General features: G+C 40.7%; 1 protein-coding gene and 1 long non-coding RNA gene across 11 annotated transcripts in view; both read left to right on the top strand.

The window, feature by feature from the left end:
* LOC311078153 (glycerol kinase-like) overlaps nucleotides 1-18,300 on the top strand; it is a 28,205-nt gene extending 9,905 nt beyond the window's left edge. For 2 of the 10 annotated variants that reach the window (XM_084106841.1, XM_084106845.1), the window contains 14 exons: nucleotides 4,646-4,712; nucleotides 5,062-5,079; nucleotides 5,663-5,698; nucleotides 5,899-5,966; nucleotides 6,145-6,187; nucleotides 6,286-6,366; nucleotides 7,973-8,051; nucleotides 8,147-8,243; nucleotides 8,500-8,584; nucleotides 9,002-9,122; nucleotides 15,019-15,162; nucleotides 15,400-15,486; nucleotides 16,111-16,197; nucleotides 16,796-18,300. In XM_084106841.1, the coding sequence (XP_083962967.1) occupies nucleotides 4,646-4,712; nucleotides 5,062-5,079; nucleotides 5,663-5,698; nucleotides 5,899-5,966; nucleotides 6,145-6,187; nucleotides 6,286-6,366; nucleotides 7,973-8,051; nucleotides 8,147-8,243; nucleotides 8,500-8,584; nucleotides 9,002-9,122; nucleotides 15,019-15,162; nucleotides 15,400-15,486; nucleotides 16,111-16,197; nucleotides 16,796-16,809 (1,027 nt within the window). In that variant the 3' untranslated portion in view covers nucleotides 16,810-18,300. The remainder of the gene's footprint in view (nucleotides 1-4,645; nucleotides 4,713-5,061; nucleotides 5,080-5,662; nucleotides 5,699-5,898; nucleotides 5,967-6,144; nucleotides 6,188-6,285; nucleotides 6,367-7,972; nucleotides 8,052-8,146; nucleotides 8,244-8,499; nucleotides 8,585-9,001; nucleotides 9,123-15,018; nucleotides 15,163-15,399; nucleotides 15,487-16,110; nucleotides 16,198-16,795) is intronic. The other 8 variants (XM_084106844.1, XM_084106846.1, XM_084106850.1 and 5 more) reach the window with 6 other exon arrangements.
* Nucleotides 18,301-18,634: 334 nt separating this feature from the next.
* Nucleotides 18,635-20,980, top strand: LOC311078155. Its single transcript, XR_014605070.1, has 4 exons — nucleotides 18,635-18,705; nucleotides 18,800-18,905; nucleotides 19,108-19,384; nucleotides 19,474-20,980. It is a non-coding gene; the product is annotated as an uncharacterized lncRNA (long non-coding RNA).
* Nucleotides 20,981-25,814: the final 4,834 nt, after the last annotated feature.

Here is a 25,814-nt window from a genome sequence, read left to right as displayed (position 1 = left end):
ATTGCCCCGTGTTCTTTTCCAAGAACGACAGCGCGCTGTCCCGGATGTGGCCGCGCTGCCCGCTATACGCTTTTCCCCCCGTCTCCCTCCTGCCTCAGGTGTTAGAGCGGGTCAGGGAAACAAAATGCTCAGTACTGCTTGTAGCACCGTTCTGGAAGAACCAAGCATGGTTTCCAGTCCTGATGCAGTTAGCAGACATCGCTCCATGGCCAGTGCCATTGAGGAAAGATCTCCTCTCGCAGGCCGGGGGCTCGATTTGGCACCCACACCCGGAGTTGTGGTCCCTTCATGTGTGGGCGCTCAACGGATATCCGTTGATCTCGCAGAGGGAGTGATGAATACCATCACTCAGGCTAGAGCACCGTCGACTAGGCGGCTTTATGCCTCGAAGTGGTCGGTTTTCTCCGGCTGGTGTACAGCTCGGGGCCTATCGCCCCTCGATTGTGAGGTGACGGAGGTTCTCTCCTTCCTACAGGAGCTGTTGGATAAGGGCAGATCCCCTTCCACGCTCAAAGTTTATGTGGCGGCTATTGCAGCGTTCTCTGGAACAACGCTAGGTCAGTCACTAGGAAGGAACGATTTAGTCATCCGCTTCCTCAGGGGAGCTAGGAGGCTGAATCCTCCCAGACCTCCTTCAGTCCCTATGTGGGACCTTTCTACGGTTTTGGCGGCCATGAAAGGTGCCCCTTTCGAGCCTATCCAATCTATTAGCCTCAAACATTTGTCTTTTAAAACAGTGTTTTTGATGGCTCTCGCTTCGGTGAAGCGCATAGGCGACCTGCACGCGCTCTCCGTGAGCCCAGCGTGCTTAGAGTTTGGACCTAATGACTCTAAAGTCATACTCAAACCTAGGCATGGTTATGTGCCAAACTCCCTCAACACGCCGTTTCGGGCTCAGGTTATCTCCCTGTCTGCCCTGCCGCGATCAAGTGAGGAAGGGGACTCAAGTTTTCTTTGCCCCATTAGGGCTTTAAGAGCTTACGTGTCCCGCTCTGCTGTCTTCAGACAGACTGAGCAGCTCTTTGTCTCGTTCAGTGGACGTTCCAAGGGAATGGCTGTTTCGAAACAGAGCCTATCCAGATGGATAGTTGACGCCATAGCGCTGGCTTACACTGTCAAGGGCCTCCAGTGCCCGTTGGGCATTAGAGCGCACTCCACGAGAGGCGTTGCCTCTTCGTGGGCTTGGTCTAGCGGGATTTCCTTACAGGACATATGTATGGCGGCAGGCTGGGCCTCACCGTCTACATTTATTAGGTTTTACAACCTAGAGGTTCCCGCCTTGCAGGCTAAGCTACTATCGGTGTAGTCGAATCAGCTGTCTAACTAGAACACTGAAATCGCATGCGCAGCGCGCTACCGACTGTTTTATGGGCAGAATTGTGTAAGACCCACATTTCCCACATTAGTTCAGGTTCCCCACCCTGTCTATGTGATGTCATATTCGCGTCTGCGGACGCGGCCATATAAGGACGGAGGGATTCCCCTTTTGTCTCTAGACTCTCTGTGAGGTCATGTTTTGCGTCTGCGGACGCTACAATATAGGGAATTAAGGTCCCCCCCCCCCTTATTCCCAGACTCTCTGTGAGTCTATCTGGTGATTATGCACTGTATACCTGGGTTAGCTTCCAGTGATCGGTGTTTTATCCCAGCACGCACGGCGTTTTACAAGGGGTTCCCGTAGCGTTTTTACAAAAAACGCAGTACGAGAGGACTCTCGTAAGAGAACGTACTCGGTTACTAACGTAACCTCGGTTCTCTCTAGAAGAGGGAACGAGTACTGCGTTCTCTGCCGTGCGTATGGTTCACTCTGGTTGGCTTCGGCGATGAAAATCAAGTGAATCAGCCTTTTCGAGCTCCTTTTATAGAGGTTAGCCACACCCGTCTCGGCGGGAAGTGGCAAGGAGGGCGCGAAGCGCCCTCATTGGCCTGACGTCACTTCAGGCCTCGCTCGATAGGCTTATGCAGTTGCCGCAGAACAGCCAATGAGCGAGCAAGCTGTCTCGCCATAGCTGTGTACTGCTGCAACGCGCTTTACATATATGGAAAATTAAGGATAATTTTTTGCTTCAGTATTTCGTGAAAAAAGAGTTTTTCCCGTAGCGTTTTTACAAAAAACGCAGTACTCGTTCCCTCTTCTAGAGAGAACCGAGGTTACGTTAGTAACCGAGTACGTTATGTCTTAAGTGAACTTAAACAGTTGTTTACGCGTGTGTAACTATGTTGGATACGTGCATCTCCTAAAGTGACATCAGCCTAATAACCTACAATAATATGAACAGTGAAAGTAACAGTAGTTCCTACAATACATTTTAACAGGCATAATTAGGCATGAAAATAACTGAAGGAAATGTCTATTTGTTAAACCAACTAATTTGTTTCATATTCTTTTGCTTTCCCTGGCCAAAATTTTTAAAAATTAAAAATGCAATGAAAATACAGGTATCAGTACTCTGATTCGTATTTAAAATAAAAGTATTAAAAATAAAAGTATTGTATTATACTCGTTCTGGGAAAAGTGGTATCGGTGCGTCCCTAGTTTATAGTTAAAAAAGTTCAGGGAAGACATGAGGTTAACCCTCTTGGGACCACAAACGCGCCCGCGCGTTTTGCTCGTTTTTTTTTTTTAGCAATGAAAATAAACACTAAATGCTCTGTTAATTTTGATCTTTCATTTTCGTGTAATACATCAATCGATCCTGTTCAGTTTCTATTTTTTTTCTGTATACTCACAATAAAAATAAAGTGTTTTGCTTTTTGACAAATAAAGAAAAATTAACATGATGCGATTTCTGCCTTCTCTCTGTCAGTAAACTCCCATTTGAAACGCGTTCGAAAATGATCTATAACTCCGCGAAAATTCAGTCAAACAGGCAAACAGACCCACGGGCATAAAGCTTGAGATCGCATTTTTTAAATGAAGTCATTTATATAAAAAACAAATATTCTCAGCTTCTGTAATCTGTATAAAAAGAGAGCGACTCCTGTCGAGCTCATTACGACCTAATTCACAGTAATGTGACCACTCCCCGGAGAGCGCGTGCTATTCAAACGCAAATTCTGAGAACTATTTCATAGCTGTGAAACGCCCACATCAGCTGTAAACAAAGCGCGTCGCGACTCCTCGCGAGTGAGACATAGCCTACCTTATGGAGAAAAGATTCCTCAGAACAGTGCTGATGAGGAGCAATATCTCCTGAAATGAGGAGCAGATTCCGCTGAGGAGTGAGGTAGGCTGTTTTCTTTTCTCACGTGTGGAATAACGTTATGGAATAACGTTAGTGTAGGCCTATGTAAACCGCAAAAAGATGAATCGCATTTCTATAATATGACTCGCCTTTCTGTGAGATGAATGAAGGGGACATATTTGTAAAGACTGTTTAGCCTAAATATGAATCGCGCGTCTGTGTGTGAAAGAATAAACTGCTTTGCTATAGCCTACTGAGATGAGTAAAAATCGACTGGAATATGTTGAAATAAAATGTATTTGTATAAGCAACATATTAAACTGCAAAAAAAATACTATTTTTGTCAAAAATAAATTCATAGACTAAGATGTTAGATGTTCCAATGTTGGCTATATTCAAACTAATGAATACATAATAAAATGTAGGCCTATAATCTTTTTTTTTTTTTTTTTTTTACAAAGAAAGAGTACACTTGAAATATTGTTGAAATTGTAATTATTGTTGTAATTGTAACATTTTTAATAAAATAGCAAAACATATTTACAAGAGAGATGTAAGCGAAATCTTAAATGGTCAATATAAGTCTTCTTCTAAATACATCTTTTGTCCTTGCATTGTGGCTCAGTCAGTTTCACACCTGAGTGAATGGCTAATTATGCAGAGTGGGTGGGACATTCATAATCTAAGGTGTAAACTACTCCTCCCCCTCGCATATTGGCTTTCCAAGCAAAACCTGTTTTACACCATTTAAATCAATGTATTTTTTTTTTGTGAACGATAAAGCAAGACTATTTTTACATCATTTTGAAGCTAGAACTCAAAGGGACAACATCCATTAGTCAAAAGTCTTGTGGACACATATTTAATATGTGTTTTGTGGTCTTAATTCAGCAACTTTCATTTTAATTTTTTCCAATAACCACGCATAAACATTATTCTCTTAAAAATACAAACATCTACATACACGTTGCTCGCATATTATGGTAGCCCTGTTTGTGCTATATAGAGTGAATTTACACCTTTGCCATTAACATGTTTATAAATAACTGAAAAAAGCACAAATGTCAAGGCATGTCAGAACATCTCAAGGACCCCAAAAACAGCTTGGTCCCCAGAGGGTTAAGTAAATGATGAGAGAATTTAAATTTTTGTGTGAAGTATCCCTTTAAGGCTGGAATACACTACACAACTTTAAAATCTGAACGCTTGTCAAGTTGTAAATGTTTACAGAGGAAAAACTGGCTATCATACTGTAAAACTGAGTATAACTGAGTTTTCTGCAAAATCTGTAAAAAAATAAATAAAACCATATCTCCAGGTTGGCTCTGTCTTTTGGAATCTAGCATTGATGCGTCCAGACTGCAAACTATGCAGAAGTCTGGGCAAAACAGTGTAATGTATTACAGCCTTCACCGATTCCAGCCTTTAAGATATATTTATAACATATATTTCCTAAATAGATATTTTGATATACCAATGGAAATTCTGCCAAAAGTGAGAAGTTCTTCAGAGATTTATGGTTTGATGGTAAGTGTTTGACACCAAAGAGAAAATTTTATTTCTGTACTTATGTTACATAATGCGTGATAAATTGTCACACTGCTTTAAAATGTGTCCTACTCAGGGTGAAATAAAAATATTTATTTGCATGCTGTGCAAGATAAATGATCTTTGCTCCAGAGCAGTGCTTGTCAAACAGCAACTGTTTTCCCTTTGTACTTTAACTGTACACAAAATCCACAAGCCCGAAAAATGCTTTCCATTCAAATTTGAACTTTGCTGTGGAGCAGTCATTTCACCCTTTGGATAGTTTAGTATGTCCCTCTTTATCATGATTATATTTTGTGTCCTGTGATCTCTTTGGGCTGACTGATAGAAAATCAGCTCTAATCAGGTGAGTATTTCTCTAGCTGTCTACACACTGTCATGTCTGAGACAACTTTGCTGTGCTCTGTCATCACAGAAGTTTGTGCATTTCCAATATGGCGCAAACATGTTTTTCCTATTGGTTATAAATGCAATTTATACTTTGTAGGGGTCTTATTGGAAATGTACCGGATGTTGATCATCATTGTTTGAAGTTTTTATCCAATTTAGAAACGTTTTTTTCCCTCTTCATTCATTCTCTATGGCTTAGGACGCACCATCTTGAGTTGCAGTAATGAAAATGAAGCTGCTCAATTACTCAGTTTTCAACACATACTTGTAGAGTCACTCTGTGTGGTTTTACCATTTGTGGGGTATGTCTAGAGAAAAAAACTTTACAACACACAGCAGCAGATGATTTTGGCAATGCCAAAACTCAAACACTCGAGCTAGGTTAAAAATGATAGTCTACTTTTAGAGCATCTTTGGCATAAGCAGGGAGTGGTGTAATGCATGTTAATTATTAAATTAATTTGTATAATACAGTATATTACTGTATTAATTTCTTCCCCTGTTGTTTTACTTTTTAATATTATATTTTGTTCTTACAGAAATCTGGCCCTTTAACTGGTGTCCCCATATCAGGGGTAAGATTATTATTAGAACAATAACTGTTTCTTTCTGTCATCCTCTTATTTAGCCAATGTCTCTTAAAACTTTTGATTGTATACATTTTTTTTTTTTTCATAATGCATATAAAATATGATGTCTTCAGATCCTCAAGGATAACACTGAAATTCACAATCCTTTCTGTAGTCCTTTAAAGTAACTTTACATCGATTTACAGTGTCTTGGTGACCAGTCTGCTGCGCTGGTTGGACAGATGTGCTTCAAAGACGGACAAGCCAAAAATACGTATGACTTAGTTTTGTTAATCTGTCTTTTATGTTATTATGCAGCAGGATCACTGAGCAGATTCTGTTGCTATTCATACAGTCTAATGTGTCAACATGCAAAAATGTTTGAGACTGAATGATGTTATTTGTGATTGTATATATTTTCTCACATTATGTAAATGTTATGTTATTTACAGTTATGGGACTGGTTGTTTCCTTCTTAAGAATGTAGGAACAAAGGTATTCAATTTACATATTGCTTTTAAAATACATTTTTTGTGTTTTTATTTATTTAATCTGCCTATGTTTTTTTTTTTCTTTTTTTTTTCTTTCTGAAGCCTGTAATGTCGGACCACGGACTTCTGACAACAGTCGCATATAAACTAGGGCGTGACAAGCCAGCCTACTACGCACTAGAGGTAATTTCTTTAAATGGTAACGATCCGATACTAATGCATTTTGTTTTCTTGATCATTGTAGAATATATATATATATATATATATATATATATATATATATATATACCTTTGTGTCAAACTGATAATCAGTCTTATGTGTTAAACACAGCCCACTAAATACACACTAGTTCATTATAGAGAAAGACAACAAATGATTAAAAATATATAATCTATAGCAAAAATAAATTGTAAACTTAGTGCTTGGATCATTCAGCAGCAAAAGTATTTATTGAAAAATGCACAGTAATTTTGTAAAATCTAAACATTTAGTGGAAAAAAACCAGGTGAATTTAAGTGTAGTGCTAAATCTGATAAATTGTTAATAAAAAACAGAATTTTTATTCTTTATAGAATACATTCATGAAAATAATTTGTAGAACTTACTATAAAGTTAAGATGTTTATTTAAATTTATTGAACCGCTTTTTAATGGGGTGACAAGATATGATAGATATGACAGAACATTGCAGGCTATACTATAATACTCAAAACTATCATGATATGAAAGGCTCCGGTACAGAGTTGCACAAATCGCTTTTGGCATTCCGGGTGCAGAATGATGCGCTGGAGGAACATGAAGTCACAGTGAGTATTGCTTCTCATTGAAAAGTTAAGGGCACAAAGAGAAGAGATATTGTGTGTACAGCTCCTAGTGTATCTATCCAACAGTTTGAGCCTTTTTTCTTCACAGTTTTAAATTCCAGTTACTGTGCGCATGATGCCAATGCATAGTCCTCTGACCGCTCTACTCCAGTGTTGTGATCTAACAGACTCCAAGTACCGCATCATTTAGAAACCGCAATAAACTCCAGCAAGAGTCCTCTTATGCACACAGACCTTTATTGCAGCATCTGAGCTGATACCGATATGATCAGCTTTTTCCCCATACTGGCGTGATAAATCCGATCTTCAAGCAAAAGGAACTGGATGAAATATTTAAATGCTACCGATCCACAATCTGATTTCTGACTTGTGATGTAGCCTGAATCATAATCACTCCATGTTCGTTCATTGGCCAGAGGAGAACTGGCCGCCCGACTGAGCCTGGTTTGTCCCAAGGCTTTTTTCTCCATTCTGGCACCTGATCTGACTGTACTGACTCTGTTGTATGAGAACTGAGCTGGACAACAACATTACTGTTTTCCTGCAGAACTGCTTTATAGATAAAATGAGCTCATTTAATAATTGATGATCTTAACAATGGAACTGAATCAACCCTAAACTGACTTCATCTTAAAAATGACACTATTTTCTTTTAGAGCTGCTGTACAGCCGAAATGAACTGTGAAAAATGTTCCTGTTATCCCTGTAAAGTTGCTTTGAAACTATCTGTATTATAAAGCACTATATACATAAATGTGACTTTACTTGACCGATACTGAATATCGGATCGTTGCATCCCTATTGTTTACATTTATTAGAACTGGCAACTTTTTCATTCCACCTCTAAAAACATTATTATTATTATTATTTTTTTTTTTTATATATTCATTTCTCACAATTACTTTGTGATTTAAAGTGATATAGCCAATCGTTTAACCTTATTCATCTGCAATGCTTTTTTATAGGGTTCTGTTGCCATTGCAGGAGCAGTTGTGCGTTGGCTAAAGGATAACCTTGGAATTATACAGACCTCTTCAGAACTTGGTGTGTTTTTATATAAATTATATTTATACCCAATATAAAAGCATTCAACACAGTTTTGGAATATTTCAGTATAAACACTTCACTTTTCACCTCAGAAAAATTAGCTGCTGATGTTGGCACATCATACGGCTGTTACTTTGTCCCTGCGTTCTCTGGATTATATGCACCATACTGGGAACCAAGTGCCAGAGGGTAAGTAACTGATCCGTCCATTTAAAAGATCATTTTCGGCTGATCTCTGTAAGTGACATTAAAACACTAAAGCCTTAGTGCAATGAGCATAAGGCACTATATTTTAATTGTAAAATAAAATCTTATTGCACATTTTATCATGCGAGAATACTTGTGAAATTAATGCATTTTCTTTCTTCCTTTAAGTCCAGTTTCAGTGCTGTGTTATTACATATGAAATGTACAACACTGAACCTCTGCCTCTTGCTTACAACAGAATAATCTGTGGTCTAACACAGTTCACCAATAGGAGTCATTTGGCTTTTGCAGCACTCGAAGCTGTCTGCTTCCAGACACGAGAGGTACCTTCCATGAATTGGCATGGGTCTGCATGATTGAATGTCCTAATTAAAATAATTTCTGACGAATGAATATTAACCATTGTCCAAAGCGTTTTTGTGGTCTCTACAAACTAGTAAAATAATTTCAACTCAAATCTTCATTTGATGTTCATTTGATTTGCAAATGAACATGTAATAATCAGGACAATGTAGTCAGCCACAGACTTCATGTCCTGATTACCCTGTTGTGGTTTATTTTGCAGTATCTATTTTATTGTACATAATCCCTTACTTTTTTTTTTTATTATTATTATATTTTTTTTACAGTCTTAAGGCTGGAGGTGTATTTATAAATTTGAGTACTGTATGTCGTGAATAAATAAGTGACTATGAAAACTGTTTTTGTAGGATGTTAAAGGATGCTAAAATTTGTTTCAGATTCTGGATGCAATGAACCTGGACAGTGGTATTCATCTGGCTCAGCTCCAGGTTGATGGAGGCATGACATCCAACCGGTTACTGATGCAGCTGCAGGCCGACATACTGTGTATCCCAGTTGGTAAGATGCGCTTTTCAGACCCTTTGTATGAAAATGTGCATCACTTTTTGAAAGGATGAAGTATAATTGATTTACTGGTACATCTCTATATGAGGATGTACATAAATGCTTAGAAATGGGCAGATATTAGGGGTGTGACGAGACGCTTACTCCACGAGACGAGACGAGACACGAGATTGGGTTCACGAGAACGAGACAAGACAAGATTTTTACACAATTTTTAAGAAATCCTCAATGATGAAATATGAATGGAAAATAGTCTTTTATTCAACTGAAAATCACAAAATGCAAAACAATTTAGGTGAATTTTGAAATCAACTTGTAATGAATGTTATTTTTCTTCTATTTGAATGAATTCTATGCAGTAAAGGACATGCAAACACTGCAAAATGTTTTGCTATAAACTCTACCGTCTGGCTTCTCCCCTGTACGATTTCACATGAGAAATCTAACTCCTTTCCACAAATCGAACATAAAAAAATAAAACAGTATAAATAAAATAAATATAAATAACTGAAATAACACTTTAAATGCAAACAGTAAGTGTGTATCCATAATCAAAGTATGCTCTCTCAAAACTACAAGTTCAAACAGAAACAAATTTTTTCTTCAAGCATGAAAAAGAGATAAATTAACTACACAGAACAGACTAAGATTATGGTCATGTTCTTTTTCAAGAATATAAGCATGTCGACGATTTCTGGCAGCAGTTGAGACCTTTGGGCAGTAACTAGCTGCACGATATGAGGAAAAGCTGCGATGTGCGATAATATGACTTGTGATATGTGAATGTTAGCTATACTGTTCCCATGTCTTAGTGCTTTAATAGGTTCTTTGCGCGATAGGTCAAATGTTTATTACCTGCCTGGTTCAGATTACACTATTTTAGCTCGATTTTGGCACGATCCGTTTCGTGGAGATTCGTAAAGGATAACGTACTCGGTTACTAACGTAACCTCGGTTCTCTCTAGAAGAGGGAACGAGTACTGCGTTTTAACCAAAACGCTACGGGAAAAGTCTCTTTTCACGAAACACTGAAGCAAAAAATTATCCTTTAATTTTCATATATGTAAAACGCGTTGCGGCAGCAGTCAGCTATGGCGAGACGGCTTGCTCGCTCATTGGCTGCTCTGCGGCAACTGCATAAGCTATCGAGCGAGGCCTGAGGTGACGTCAGGCCAATGAGGGCGCTTCGCGCCCTCCTCGCCACTTCCCGCCGAGACGGGCGTGGCTTACCTCTATAAAAGGAGCTCGAGAAGGCTGATTCACTTGATTTTGATCGCCGAAGCGAACCAGAGTGAACCAGACGCACGGCAGAGAACGCAGTACTCGTTCCCTCTTCTAGAGAGAACCGAGGTTACGTTAGTAACCGAGTACGTTCTCTTACGAGAGTTCTCTCGTACTGCGTTTTAACCAAAACGCTACGGGAACCCCTTGTAAAACGCCGTGCGTGCTGGGATAAAAACACTGATCACCGGAAGCTATTTCAGGCATACAGTGCATAATCACCAGATAGACTCACACAGAGTCAGGGAATAAGGGAGGGGAGCCTTAATTCCCTATACTGTAGCGTCCGCAGGCTTAACGTGACCTCACAGGGAGAGTCTAAAGACAGGAGGGGTTTCCCTCCGTCCTTATATAGACATGTCCACAGACGCGAATATGACATCACATAGACAGGGTAGGGAGCCTGAACTAATGTGGGAAATGTGGGTCTTACACAGTTCTGCCCAAGATAGTCGGTAGCGCATTGCGCCTGCGATTTCAGAGGTCTGGCTAGACAGCTGAATAGATTACACCGACAAAAGCTTAGCCTGTAAGGCGGGAACCTCTAGGTTATAAAACCTGATAAATGTAGACGGAGAGGCCCAGCCTGCCGCCGTACATATATCCTGTAGGGAAATCCCGCTGGACCAAGCCCACGAGGAGGCAACGCCTCTCGTAGAATGCGCTCTAACTCCCAACGGGCATTGAATGCCCTTGACAGTATAAGCCAGCGCTATGGCGTCAACTATCCATCTGGATAGACTTTGTTTCGAAACAGCCATTCCTTTGGAACGTCCGCTGAACGAGACAAAGAGCTGCTCTGTCTGTCTGAAGACAGCAGAGCGGGACATATAAGCTCTTAAAGCCCTAACAGGGCAAAGAAAACTCGAGTCCCCCTCCTCACTCGATGCCGGCAGGGCAGACAGGGAAATAACCTGAGCCCGAAAAGGCGTGTTGAGGGATTTCGGCACATAGCCGTGCTTAGGTTTGAGTATGACTTTAGAGTCATAGGACCAAACTCCAAGCACGCCGGGCTCACAGAGAGCGCGTGCAGATCGCCTATGCGCTTCACTGAAGCGAGAGCCATCAAAAACACTCTTTTGAAAGACAAATGTTTGAGGCTAATAGACTGGATAGGCTCGAAAGGGGCACCTTTCATGGCCGCCAAGACCGTAGAAAGGTCCCACATAGGGACTGAAGGAGGTCTGGGTGGATTCAGTCTCCTAGCTCCCCTGAGGAAGCGGATGACTAAATCGTTCCTTCCCAGTGACTGACCCAGCGTTGAACCGGAGAACGCTGAAATAGCCGCCACATACACTTTGAGCGTGGAAGGGGATCTGTCCTTATCCAACAGCTCTTGTAGGAAGGAGAGAACCTCCGTTACCTCGCATTCGAGGGGTGAAAGGCTCCGAGCTGTACACCAGCCGGAGAAAACCGACCACTTCGAAGCATAAAGCCGCCGAGTCGACGGTGCTCTAGCCTGAGTGATGGTATTCATGACTCCCTCTGCGAGACCAACGGGTATCCGTTGAGCGCCCACACATGAAGGGACCACAGTTCCGGGTGTGGGTGCCAAATCGAGCCCCCGGCCTGCGAGAGGAGATCTCTCCTCAACGGCACTGGCCATGGAGCGATGTCTGCTAACTGCATCAGGACTGGGAACCATGCTTGGTTCTCCCAGAACGGTGCTACAAGCAGCACTGGGCATTTTGTTTCCCTGACCCGTTCCAACACCTGTGGCAGGAGGGAGACGGGGGGAAAAGCGTATAGCGGGCAGCGCGGCCACCTTCGGGACAGCGCGCTGTCGCTCTTTGAAGAGAACGCGGGGCAGTGAGCGTTTTCGTGGGACGCGAATAGGTCCACCTCCGCTCTGCCGAATCTCTCCCACAACAGCCGGACTGTTTGTGGGTGTAGAGACCATTCGCCCGGGGGAACGTTGTTCCTGGACAGTCTGTCTGGGCCCACATTCTGACGCCCAGGTACATGCACTGCTCTCAGCGAGCGTAAGTTGTGCTGAGCCCATATTAGGAGGCGTTTCGCCAGCCTGTACAGGGATGTGGATTTCAGACCGCCTTGGCGATTTATGTAGGACACCACAGCCATGTTGTCCGAACGGACTATGACGTGTTGGTCCTTGATGTGGGGACAAAAACGCGTCAGCGCGTTGTGCACTGCCAGCATTTCTAGGCAGTTTATGTGTTGGAGCTTTTCTTGTTCCGACCACAGGCCGAAGAACAGAGCTGCCCTCGAGCAGCGCTCCCCATCCCGAGGTGGATGCGTCTGTCGACACCATCCTCACTCCCGAGGAAGTCCCCAGGCTTACACCTGATCGGTACCAGTCGTCCACTATCCAAGGCACCAGGGCTGTAACACAGTTCTGATCGACCTTGAGGCGTAATCGACCGGGTACCCGCGCTTTCAACCAGAACTGCAGCGGGCGCATGCGGAGCAAGCCCAGCCGGAGAACTGATGATGCTGAGGCCATGAGACCCAGCATCCTTTGAAACTTCCTGAGCGGGGTGAAAGCGCCGCGGCGGAAAGACTTCGCCGCGCGTTGAATGTGCAGCACGCGCTGTGGCAACAGCCGCGCTGTCATAGACTGCGAGTCCAGAACGATACCCAGAAACGAAATCGTTTGACTGGGGTTCAGTGAACTCTTCGCCCAATTGGCCGTGATACCAAGATTCTCGAGGTGATCGAGTAAAATGGTTCTGTGCTCCACGAGCTGAGATCGTGATTGGGCTAGGATCAACCAGTCGTCCAAATAGTTCAGCACTCGCATGCCTCTGAGTCTGAGAGGAGCGAGCGCTGCGTCCATGCATTTCGTAAATGTACGAGGTGCCAGGGACAAACCGAACGGCAGGACTATATACTGGTATGTGAAGGCGAATCTCAAGTATCGCCTGTGATGTGACGCTATCTGTATTTGAAAATACGCGTCCTTCAGATCTATTGACATAAACCAGTCTCCTCGGCGAACATGCGCGAGGATTTTCCTCCAGCGGGGCTGAAAACACTCCATTCTCCTTTCGCCAGTGACGCACGGGAACCGTAGAAACGGTGTTCGGTTGCAGGCAAGCGGGTACTACGCGCTCGCTGGCTGCAAAATGCATCTCTGCAGTCGCCTTCAGGGGACTGACAGAGCAAAGCATTGGCGGCATAAATATATATGCCGCTAGACCGGGATCCGAACCCCGGCCTCCCGTGTGGAAAACCTATAATTCCACCACTGAGCCACAGGGGGATACAGGCTTTTGAAAGCGGCGTCAACATGTATTCTTCGGCGTTTGCTGGCAGGCAAGCGTGTAACAGACTCACTTGCTGCAATAATATTTCCAGTCGCCGAACAGGGAACTGAGAAATGTGAGAGAAAAGAGGTCAGACCGACCAACGGTGGGACTAAGAACACTCTTTTCTCCTTCGCCGGTGAATGACGCGTGCAGAGGCAGGGTAGCTTTTCTTGTAACGTAAAGAAAAACTAATCCCGCCATCCGCTTCCAGGAAGGGCAGCCTCGGAAAGGATGCCCGGCGAGTCCTCAGAGTCACCGTAGGCAATTTGCTCGGAGTGAAGGCGTTCGCCGTCAGCGAGCGCGAGCGCTGCATGAGAAGGCATCTTGAAAAAGACGCAGCTCTTTTAGGGGTGTGTGTTGCAAAGCGAACACACACACACACACACATACACAAGAACAAAGAATGTAAAGGATATGGCGTCGGAAAGCGCAGCAGGTACGGCGGTAGAAGGCGGCGTTGGCCAGCGGCTTCAAGGGCTCGTCCCGCTGAAGTGCTTGCATCAGACGACGCGTGCTTCCTCGTGATCCAGCGATGCGTGCGCTTCGCTGAAGAGATTAAAATCAAGTGAATCAGCCTTCTCGAGCTCCTTTTATAGAGGTAAGCCACGCCCGTCTCGGCGGGAAGTGGCGAGGAGGGCGCGAAGCGCCCTCATTGGCCTGACGTCACCTCAGGCCTCGCTCGATAGGCTTATGCAGTTGCCGCAGAGCAGCCAATGAGCGAGCAAGCCGTCTCGCCATAGCTGACTGCTGCCGCAACGCGTTTTACATATATGAAAATTAAAGGATAATTTTTTGCTTCAGTGTTTCGTGAAAAGAGACTTTTCCCGTAGCGTTTTGGTTAAAACGCAGTACGAGAGAACTCTCGTAAGAGAACTGGCGTCGGGACGCAAGATTCGATCGTTTCATTTCGTATAGTGTGTCATAGTTGGCGACAACCTACGCGTCTGCGATGCTTCAGGACATCACGACAGAAAGACTAGCATGTTTCATTTTAACGGTCCTCCACGACGGGTTGAGTGTGAGCGAGAGTGAGTGTGCGCGAGTGAGTGAGAGTGCGAGCAACAGTGAGTGTGCGTGTGCGTGCGCGCGAGTGAGTGTGTGTGTGTGTGCGCGAGTGAGTGAGTGAGCGAGGGACAGTGAGTGTGTGTGTGTGCGGTGTGTGTGTGTGATTGGCCCGGCACACAAATGATTTAAAAGTGGCAGGGGCATCTTCAATATTTCACCCTCACGCTCCATCACGCTGACATCACAACAACTCACGAGACAAGTTTCACCTCGACGAGAAATCTCGTCGCGTTTTAATCTAGCAGATATGTGATGTAAATTGTATTTATTTACAGTAAAACCATCCATGCCTGAAACCACAGCTCTGGGTGCTGCCATGGCAGCAGGAGCAGCTGAGGGGGTCAGTGTGTGGAGCCTGAACCCAGAAGATCTCACAGAAGTCATTTCAGAAAAATTTGAACCTCAGATCAACCCAGAGGGTAAAGGAATCTAAAATCCAACACCCTACAGCTCATAACTAATGTAAATTGTATTTACAATATATAGGTTTTGCATTAAATTAATTGTTTATTTAATTTGTAACCTTGTTCAGTGTAATACTGACAAACTTTTTGGAACCTTCCAGCCTTCACATTGTGTTGTAATATGTGTAATAACTAACTGTTGATTAGCACTCTAGTTGTAGATGAAACTTAATTTTTTTTTTATACACGCAGAGAGTGAACTGCGATATGCTCGCTGGAAGAAAGCTGTACAGAGGGCTATGAACTGGGAAACCACTGAGCCAGTCAACAATGGAAATGGTGTGTGTGTGTGTGTGTGTGTGGGGGGGGGTGGGGGTGGGGGTGGGGGGGGGGGTGTTTCCTTTCTTTTTTTGACTCAATTGTAAATTTGATCAATCAGCTAATCAAAGAAACACTCTGCAAATGCAAGTAATTCAGTAATTACATATTATATCTAAATGAGTAAAAAGAAATCTGGAAATTTATCTGATCTCTTATGCTCAAATTATTTCAGTGTTTTTTTCCAAAAGGAAAAAAAAAACACACCAAAAAATACAACCAGGCCCACAACAGTAGTCAAAGATTGATTTAGGGTTTGTAGTAATAAATAACTTGAGGTATTGACCCAGAATGTCCAAAGTCGGGGAGAATGGATGTTCAGAACTTTGCAAGAACACAAAGCTTGTTTGTTTTTTGTTTTTTTATCAGGGGTCAAAGTCTTCCTTCTGGTGATCTACTTTTCTGCAAAGTTATTGATTACCTGGTTCAGTTAGAACTAAAAAGGTTTGCAGTAAAGCAAACCTCTGGGAGAAGTGACTTGTTTTTCGGTTTCACAAAATCAGTAGTTACTTAATTGTCCCACTTGTTTTCTTTTTCTTTTCACTGTCTTGCATAACATGGACCTGTGTTCTGGACAACCAACAGAGGAGACTAGTATCTTCAGTAGTGTACCCTTGGGCTTTTACATTCTGGGTAGCATGTTTATGTTAATTGGAGCAAAGTACATTGCAGGTCAGTGTGAGAGCGAGTGAGAGTGACTGCGAGATGGTGAAAGAGATAGATGCATGTTTTTGTATGCGTGTCCTTCTGCTTAAAGTCCATCGGCCTGGGAGAGAGCGGTGAACATGAGCATACTTACATTGCAACATTTCAGGATAACCACCACACATTAGTTCTCTTTATATGATGCAAGTAGATGTCTTGTAGTATGAATGAATGTCATAGACTAGCATTTCAGTTAATGTGGGTCTGTAAGGAGGAAATTATAGAACAGGTCCTGTGTGATGAGATGTACTCATGGCAGCCGGAAAATAATCATTCCACAGTTCTCATTTTTTGATTAATTGGAGAGTGCCATGTTACTGATGGCTGTAAATATGTAGCTTGGTTTGGTGAATTTGGTGATGGAAAAAGGTACCTGTTCTAGGAATCTCCCTGTCTGCTCCAAAAGTGCTTTTACTGTCACTATCACTTCTTCACAGTCTCCGGTCATACTTGTCACACTATCTTCAAAATGACCAAGCATGCTGAAAAACGTAGACCCTTTCTGCTCATCGGTTAAGCAAAACATAGTGTCTGCTGTTCTAATTTTTTTTCTCTCTCACTAAAGCAGGGCAGAAGTAGAATTGAACACTTCCACATTTCAGAAGATAGGAGACAAAGTCAGAAGAACAAAAGAGGGTCTGTGGCTTACCCCTTCAAACTCAAGATGTGCTGTGGCTTTGGCAGACTACACCCCCGTCTAAAGACATTCCAACTGAAATAGAGGTTGTTTCCTGCAGACATAGAGCCTCCAAATTATACGTGAAACTTTCTGCTACATAGCCAGAAAAGTCTTAATTTACCATATTTGATATGATGACATATTACTGTAGTATCCCCACACTGTTCACTAGAAGGAAGTTGCACTGGCTCAGTGTTTCTAGCATTTTGTCTGTACAGTAAATTCTATTGGAATTTTCATTGATGGGAAGCAGCTCTCAGTTGTGCTCATCAATCTTTGTCAAATTTTATTTTTTTAATTGTGTTAACAGTCATAGAAGTGTGTCTGTGCATGGTTGTGACATTTATTTTGAAGTTTGAAAGGACAAGATATAATATTAATTTAGTTACTTATGAAACCTATTCAGGAGACCGTTTTAGTGCACTTTATAATGTATTATGCTGTTTTGTGTATAAACCGCAAGAGAACCATACAATAGCATGTAAATAATGTGACGTCTTTCCTCTTTTACTATTTAATTTGCATTTGTCTGTTGGAAAAGTTTTTTCATATTGTTGAAAAAAATATTGTGCACATCAAGCTATCTAGTCAAGAAATCAAGTTACCTAGTCCAAAACACTGTGGCCCAGCTAGATTGAAGTTGCACTACTGCATAGTTTCAGCCTTTGAATTTTGTTTACCACTATGAGAGAGACCATTAAAAAATGACTTCACTTAAGCAGTGTTGAGTCAATATCGAAAGAATTCCTGATAAGGTTTGTGGAATTATATTTAAACAAACATGCTGTGCCTATTTTTTGTCATGTCACTGAAATTGTGCATGTTAATTACATTACTGTGCAGCTCAATGAAGTTATTATGAAGGATGTTAACAGATCAAAATAATTTTATAGTAAGAATTTCCAGTTGCTGAGACTGATTCCTTTTTAAATATCTAATTTGATCTCAGGAAAGATTTGGCACTTGATTTTCTCTCATACTTGACATCTGTGTAATGAAATCTTATAAGATCTATGACAATGACAAATTTTGTAGAGGAAAAAATTATGAATTGTTATTTTCATGTGCCAAAATTCTAATAATACAATTGCCAATTTAATAGTTTTGTTTTGATGCATTAGTTTGTGTTTTAAAGAACAAATTTGTTAGCATTTTTAAAATGTACTCTGAAAGGTACTTCCTGCATCCATGAATACTTGAAATCCACTATAACAAAAAAATGTTTAACAAAAAAGTTGCCAGTATTACATTTCAGTAATTTATATTCTTCAGTGTATGTTGCTTTGATTGTTGAACATTTGCAAAAAGTAACATTTGGGTTGTGCATGCATATGGGTTAGTGCATGCATATTTTTTCTTTCATTAAAAGTTGTGACATTCATTCATTCGCACATACTGCGTCTGCTGCATCTTGCATTTCAGTTCTTTCCACCCATCTTGAAGTAAACTTCAAATAAAATAAAATAAAATTATGCAATTTATAGAAAGTTATGGGCCTACTGTACATGAACGTGAACTTGCTCCCCTGTCACTTCAAAATACAGCGAAATGATGAAATCAAGACATAAACCAAATAAATTCTGAGTTGCCTTTTTGGCTAAAAGGTTTAGGATAAGAAACAAACTCATTTACCCCTGCAAAATCTACTAAGGGTTGTTTTTTTTACCCTCGGTCGTGTAAATAATGAGGTTTGCCTTGATCAGGGTTGCGAAATTTCAGTGGTTCACCATTTGGGGTATAATTTAAAAACGACGTAGAGTTGAAGGTTTCAGGAAATATGTGTTACATAGAAGAAAGTAAGTCATGCAGGTTTGGAACAACATGAATGAAAAATTTACTTATTGGCTAAACTGTTAAACCGATTGACTAATCTTTTACATTCATGCAAAGGGTTAGGGGTGATCAAGGAGCTGAGAACCTCAACATTGCACGCTTCATGTTCCCTGTATTGGGAACAGACAAGTTTCATTTCTCGGAAAAGCGTACATAACCAAAGGTAAAGTAAGAAAACGCAGGTTGTAGGATAAGATGTTTCGTTAAATTTGTTTAAATTCCTGTAGCCATGCCATATTTAAATGTAGAATATACTTTTTTTTTTTAAATTATAGTCATGATTAGACTTTTCAAGCTATTTTACATAATATTTAGCTCCATTTGTGTTCTTAAGTATCACATAGTAATCATTCTTCCTGTTACAGAATCGAACGGCTCTAGCGTGATGTGTGGACAGCGGTGACTACCACATATTACGATACCCTCCATGGTCTTGAAGAAGATGGCTTGCTGGTCATCTCAAACACACTACACATTTTCCTTGCCCACTTTGTGTTTCTTCCCCGTCTCCGCAAAGACTTACAGACATTTGCTGAGGGCTGGAACCATCACCCTCTCCGCACCGATGGAAATATGACCCCACATCAGTTGTGGGAGGTGGGACTTATGCAGAATAGCATCAGTGAGATTGAAAATTTAGAGGTATGAATGAGTTTTATTTCTCTAACACAAATAATGTTTCTTAGAGGTTGCTTATTTGACTAAGAATTTTAATGGTTACATTTCCCTAGGATGTAGAGAACTGTGACATAGACTGGGAAAGTGCCATTTTCCATGAGGAACCATTAACCGTAATTGGAGTTGTGGTTCCAGAACTCCAGTCCACAGGACACACTGCACATTTTGTATGTATCTCTTATAGGGTGTGTCTCAATCAGCTCCCTAGTTCAGTAGTCAGGGCACTGATCAGGGAGTCAGCCCCATAGATATCCATAATAAAGGCTAGATGTCTTACGGCGGAGTCTCTAATGTCATCACCGGCGAATCTTGTCACAGGCAGGCTTTCTGGCGGGCTCTGTGGTACCTGATGTAAGGTGAGTGATCTGCACGAACACAAATACTCTTATCTCGCTGAAATCTTGACGGATTTACAAATGGTTTGGTTTCTTTCAAACGTTATTAACGTGGCTATAATTCTGGATGCTTGAACATGTTGAGTTATAATTATTCATAAGTATGCAGTGTCATAACTACATCTCTGACGTTTATAACAAACCAAACAGTTTGAAAATCGGTAGTAAATTGAGCAAGTTATGGTTATAAAAAGTACATGCACCATTAAAACAATGTTACGAGTGAGCGAGCTGCCTGTGACAAGATGGCCGCCAGTTGCGGACGTCGACCTCCATTGGCCAGCAGCGTGGACGAGACATCTAGCCTTTATTATGGATATCTATGGTTATCCATTCCTGTTTGAAACCCAGCTCTGCTTCAGATAATAGTTCTACTAATCAGCTGATGAGTAAATTCAGATGTGTTAAAAATAGAGAAACTTTAAAAACATGCAGTGATCGGGAAACTCCAGGAATGTTTGGAAAAACCCTGACTACAATTGCTGAATATATATTTATTCATGTTATGCAATCATGCCTGTCAGAAATTCCTTGCTCAGTGCCCCAGTGTCTACTCCAGCTTCACCTATAAAGGCAACTTTCAGTTTGTTAATGGGAGATGATCTTTTGGCTCTGCCACTGCACAAGGCCCCTCTCCAGCATGTTTTGTCTCGATACGGTGATGTCAAATCTATGCCCTTCTGTAATTACGGCCGCACATTTGAGAACATCTTCAAGGCTAGGTAAGAAGAAAAAAACAAAAATTACAGCTAAAATATTTAATACTATTAACTGCTGTAATAAATGTAAAATTGTATATCCAAGTTCAAATTTAAAAATTTTTTTATATCCAAGTTCAAATTTAAACAAAATAGTCATACCTTTCGATTTTACAGCCAAATGGTTCAAAAACATCTTCCAGATCAGAAATCGGTGCTTTGGAATTCTCCAAACTGCATCAAACACACGTGCAACAGAATAAAACAACGAATTAAAAATACCGACAGCTAAATTAATTAAATCCATTTTGTTAGGAAAATTGTATTGCAATTTGTGAATTAAGTTACCTTTCACCGCAAAAGCTGGCATGAATTTCTAAATAATCCATTGGAAAATGATTTAGACACAGTGGACAGGCAGCCTAAAAACACAATAATGCAATCAGCCAAGAAAACAAATTACCACTAAAAAAAAACAAAAAAACTATACATATCACTTAAAGCTAAAGTGCATATTATTTTCGATGTTAAAATACTCATATACTCACATTGTCATATGTAGAAACTATAAATATGAAATTCATTAGCTGATTTCTTTGCTAACTGTACACATTGTCTCTTTATTGCTAAATAAATATTATTATTGCTATATTTGTTTTAAGTGACCTGTCCATCTGCACACAACAAATGAGTTTGAGTTTGTCTGTATGTTCATACAGTGGTATGTTCATGAACACTGTATGTTCATACAGTGGTTCATAAAAAAAAAAAAAAAAAAAAAAACACACTTCAGCTTTAATGATTAAAGAACTCTATATGCTGGGTAGTAGTGGTCTGGCAGTATTGTTCATTTGATACCTCATTGTTTGATTTATTAGTGCGGGGACAATCCAGCAGTAGTGGCTACAGGAAAAGACTGCAATGAAAACATATGTTTTAAGAGTCATCAGAAAGTCAATCAATCCACCACTAAATATCATGAAAATAAATAAATAAACATATAATCAGTGTTAGGTAGTACTATTTATTGCTAAAAGCTTTATTGTTAATTTGATACCTCGGAGTTTGATTTATTAGTGCTAGTGCTGGCTTCTGCCGAGGACAATCCAGCAGTAGTGGCTACAGGAAAAGACTGCAATGAAAACATATGTTTTAAGAGTCATCAGAAAGTCAATCAATCCACCACTAAATATCATGAAAATAAATAAATAAACATATAATCAGTGTTAGGTAGTACTATTTATTGCTAAAAGCTTTATTGTTAATTTGATACCTCGGAGTTTGATTTATTAGTGCTAGTGCTGGCTTCTGCCGAGGACAATCCAGCAGTAGTGGCTACAGGAAAAGACTGCAATGAAAACATGTATTAAGCAAGTCAATTTATCCACCACTAAATATCGTTAAAGAAACAAATTAGAATTAGTGTTAGGTAGTACAATTTTATGGTAAATGCTATTGTTAATTTGATACCTCGGAGCTTGCTTTACTAGTGCTGCTGCCACCTTCTGAAATGGGTTTTGGTAATGCTGATCCATTGAATACAGGAAGAGGAGAAGACTACAATGAAAATATAAGACATATAATCACCTTTCAAAAAACATGACAACATTTTCCATTAAAGAACATTTAAATGTTACAGTGAGTTTAAAGTTTTCCTAAAAATGTAATTACCCTTCCAGAACTAGTGGTATCATCCTCAGTGGACAGTTCAATGGTACTGCATGACTTAACATGCATAGCCAAGATTTGTAGTGGCATGGACAAGCTGCAGTTTTGGCAGGTTGCTTTTGGCATTTTCTGAAATTCCATGGCATCTGAAGGAAGATGCATTGTATCTAGTTCCTCTTGAAGAGGAACTATAAACATGGTAATCTTTCCACCTCCACTTGATGATTTTAAATACTGGCCATTATAGCCATCAGCTTCTGGTGGGACAATCATCAGTTTTCGCTGCCCTGATCCACCTTTAAAGACATCAAATCCAACTAGATACTACTGAGGTTCTTACTCGTTGTCACACAATAACAACATGTTGCAATTTTTATACCTTTGTAAATTTAGAATACAATTTAGAATTTAGAATATTTTTATTCTAATCTTAATTACCAAGAGCCTAGTACAGGAGCCACCCTCCACTGAGTTTCATAAGTTTTGGATAGTGTTCCATCAGTTTTTGTTTATCTGCACAAAAACAGATTTCTGGGTAACCAAAACATTCAGTAATATTCCTACATTTATTTCAAAAGCAGACATACTGAACACAAATGGTAAAAATGAATAGAATGTTAACAGTACTTTCAGTACATTACAACTTTAAAACATTTTAATATACTAAAATGAATCTGCATACAATAAGTCAGATGAGACAACAGCACGGAGCATTTCTCCAGAAACTCCTTGCGTTAAATGATAATCATAATCTATCGGGAACTGTGATTGTGTGCACTTGGAAACGGATGCATCAACCTGGAGTGTTGTCGTCAGAGAGAGAAAGGTGAAGTGGAAATCGGAGTAAAGATTTAGTGGATCCCAGAGTGATAATCTTTATTGAATAATCTTCTTTAATTGAATATGTGATACAATCTCGTTTTGGTGAGTGACATTTTTTTTTATCATATGTTATCTTATGACAGATATGTCAATTTCAGGAATGATCTGATATGAGCTGAGTTGAGTAGGCCGCACTCACAGCGTGAGCTGAACTAGTTAGCCGTGGGCTAAAGCTGAGTGTCGATGTGTTAAATAACTGTCGAAAAGTTGGATTAATGTGTCATTTGAGCTGCGCATGTATATCATTTGTTACTGAAATGTTGAGTCAGAAATTAATTATTGTACGTTTGGTGGATGAACAGTCCTTTTCTTGTCTTAGACTGAGTCAGTATGATATTAAGGAAGCGCTCAGAGGTTTAGGCCTCTCTATCCACAAGTTTAATATACTGCCTGTAGAAGACCAGAAGAGCAACTCAATGTCTGACTTTGAGGCTGTTTTTCATCTTGTGGCGAGAAAACCTTCCGACTGAATTGAGGAATTTATATAATAAAGCAAAATCGGTTTTATTTAAAATTTATAAGCAATCAATCCTGTTTTATAGCCTATGATTTTTCTTGTTTATTAATAAACAGCACAAGATGAATATGGAATGCATAACTCTTAAAACTATACACATATATAATGTTTTTTCCCCCCACTTTATTATGGCTTTTATTTACTAATGAAATAAACATTGGCATACTGTGAAATCAATTTCATGACTTGTGTTCTTTACATAACACACTTTAAAAGAGAGCTTTGCCTTGATGAACCATTTTAAAAACAGAAAGCCACAACATATGGGAAATAACCAACACACTTAAGCCTTGTATTATTTGAGGAGTCTTTTGGTGACAGACAGTGGGGAAGACCAAGGTTTATTACCTGGGTTGGTTGAAAATATGAAAAAAATTTTTTTATGATCGGCTATGACAATTTTTTCAATACTTTTAACAATTTTCCTAAACTCTTAACACAGTCAGCATAACATCTGTCTGTGTAGGCTATACAATTAAAACCTTTATTGTTGCTTTGACAATGGTTAATACAAATTTAAAATGCTTGAACTTCTTTTACACACAAGCTCAACCAAGACCAAAACAAAGGATTTTTACTGCCAAATTTACAAATGCTTTCACACTGAATGTCAGAACAGATAACATCATGTTATAAACCTAACTTATAGACTAAAGTAAAACTGAACAGCTGTTCATATTGTGAACTGAAACACAAATACACTCACCTAAAGGATTATTAGGAACACCTGTTCAATTTCTCATTAATGCAATTATCTAATCAACCAATCACATGGCAGTTGCTTCAATGCATTTAGGGGTGTGGTCCTGGTCAAGACAATCTCCTGAACTCCAAACTGAATGTCAGAATGGGAAAGAAAGGTGATTTAAGCAATTTTGAGCGTGGCATGGTTGTTGGTGCCAGACGGGCCGGTCTGAGTATTTCACAATCTGCTCAGTTACTGGGATTTTCACGCACAACCATTTCTAGGGTTTACAAAGAATGGTGTGAAAAGGGAAAAACATCCAGTATGCGGCAGTCCTGTGGGCGAAAATGCCTTGTTGATGCTAGAGGTCAGAGGAGAATGGGCCGACTGATTCAAGCTGATAGAAGAGCAACTTTGAAATAACCACTCGTTACAACCGAGGTATGCAGCAAAGCATGTGAAGCCACAACATGCACAACCTTGAGGCGGATGGGCTACAACAGCAGAAGACCCCACCGGGTACCACTCATCTCCACTACAAATAGGAAAAAGAGGCTACAATTTGCACAAGCTCACCAAAATTGGACAGTTGAAGACTGGAAAAATGTTGCCTGGTCTGATGAGTCTCGATTTCTGTTGAGACATTCAGATGGTAGAGTCAGAATTTGGCGTAAACAGAATGAGAACATGGATCCATCATGCCTTGTTACCACTGTGCAGGCTGGTGGTGGTGGTGTAATGGTGTGGGGGATGTTTTCTTGGCACACTTTAGGCCCCTTAGTGCCAATTGGGCATCGTTTAAATGTCACGGCCTACCTGAGCATTGTTTCTGACCATGTCCATCCCTTTATGACCACCATGTACCCATCCTCTGATAGCTACTTCCAGCAGGATAATGCACCATGTCACAAAGCTTGAATCATTTCAAATTGGTTTCTTGAACATGACAATGAGTTCACTGTACTAAAATGGCCCCACAGTCACCAGATCTCAACCCAATAGAGCATCTTTGGGATGTGGTGGAACGGGAGCTTCGTGCCCTGGATGTGCATCCCACAAATCTCCATCAACTGCAAGATGCTATCCTATCAATATGGGCCAACATTTCTAAAGAATGCTTTCAGCACCTTGTTGAATCAATGCCACGTAGAATTAAGGCAGTTCTGAAGGCGAAAGGGGGTCAAACACAGTATTAGTATGGTGTTCCTAATAATCCTTTAGGTGAGTGTATATTCCCTGTATTTTATTCCTTTTCAACTGAAACACAGCTGATTGAAGTTATGCAAATATATATATATTGAATTAAGGTCGGGGCAAGGGAGGGGAATGCCTGGACGAGGACAAGGTAGAGGGAGAGGAGTTAGAATGCGTGGTGGCGCTCAAAGAAGGGTCAGAGCTAGGGTAACTGATGAAATAAGAGCTACTCTCATAGACCATGTCATAAACCAGGGGCTACAGTATCATACAGAATGGCTGGTGAACGAGTACAGCCAAATCTCAGCCGGGACACAGTGGCATCCATTGTCATCCAACAGGTAAGATATTGTAT

This window comes from Abramis brama, assembly GCF_963993115.1.
Source record: "Abramis brama genome assembly, chromosome: 2".
Classification (NCBI taxonomy): domain Eukaryota; kingdom Metazoa; phylum Chordata; class Actinopteri; order Cypriniformes; family Leuciscidae; genus Abramis; species Abramis brama.
Note: the sequence above shows the minus strand (reverse complement) of the source record. Positions and strands in the feature narration are given on the sequence as shown.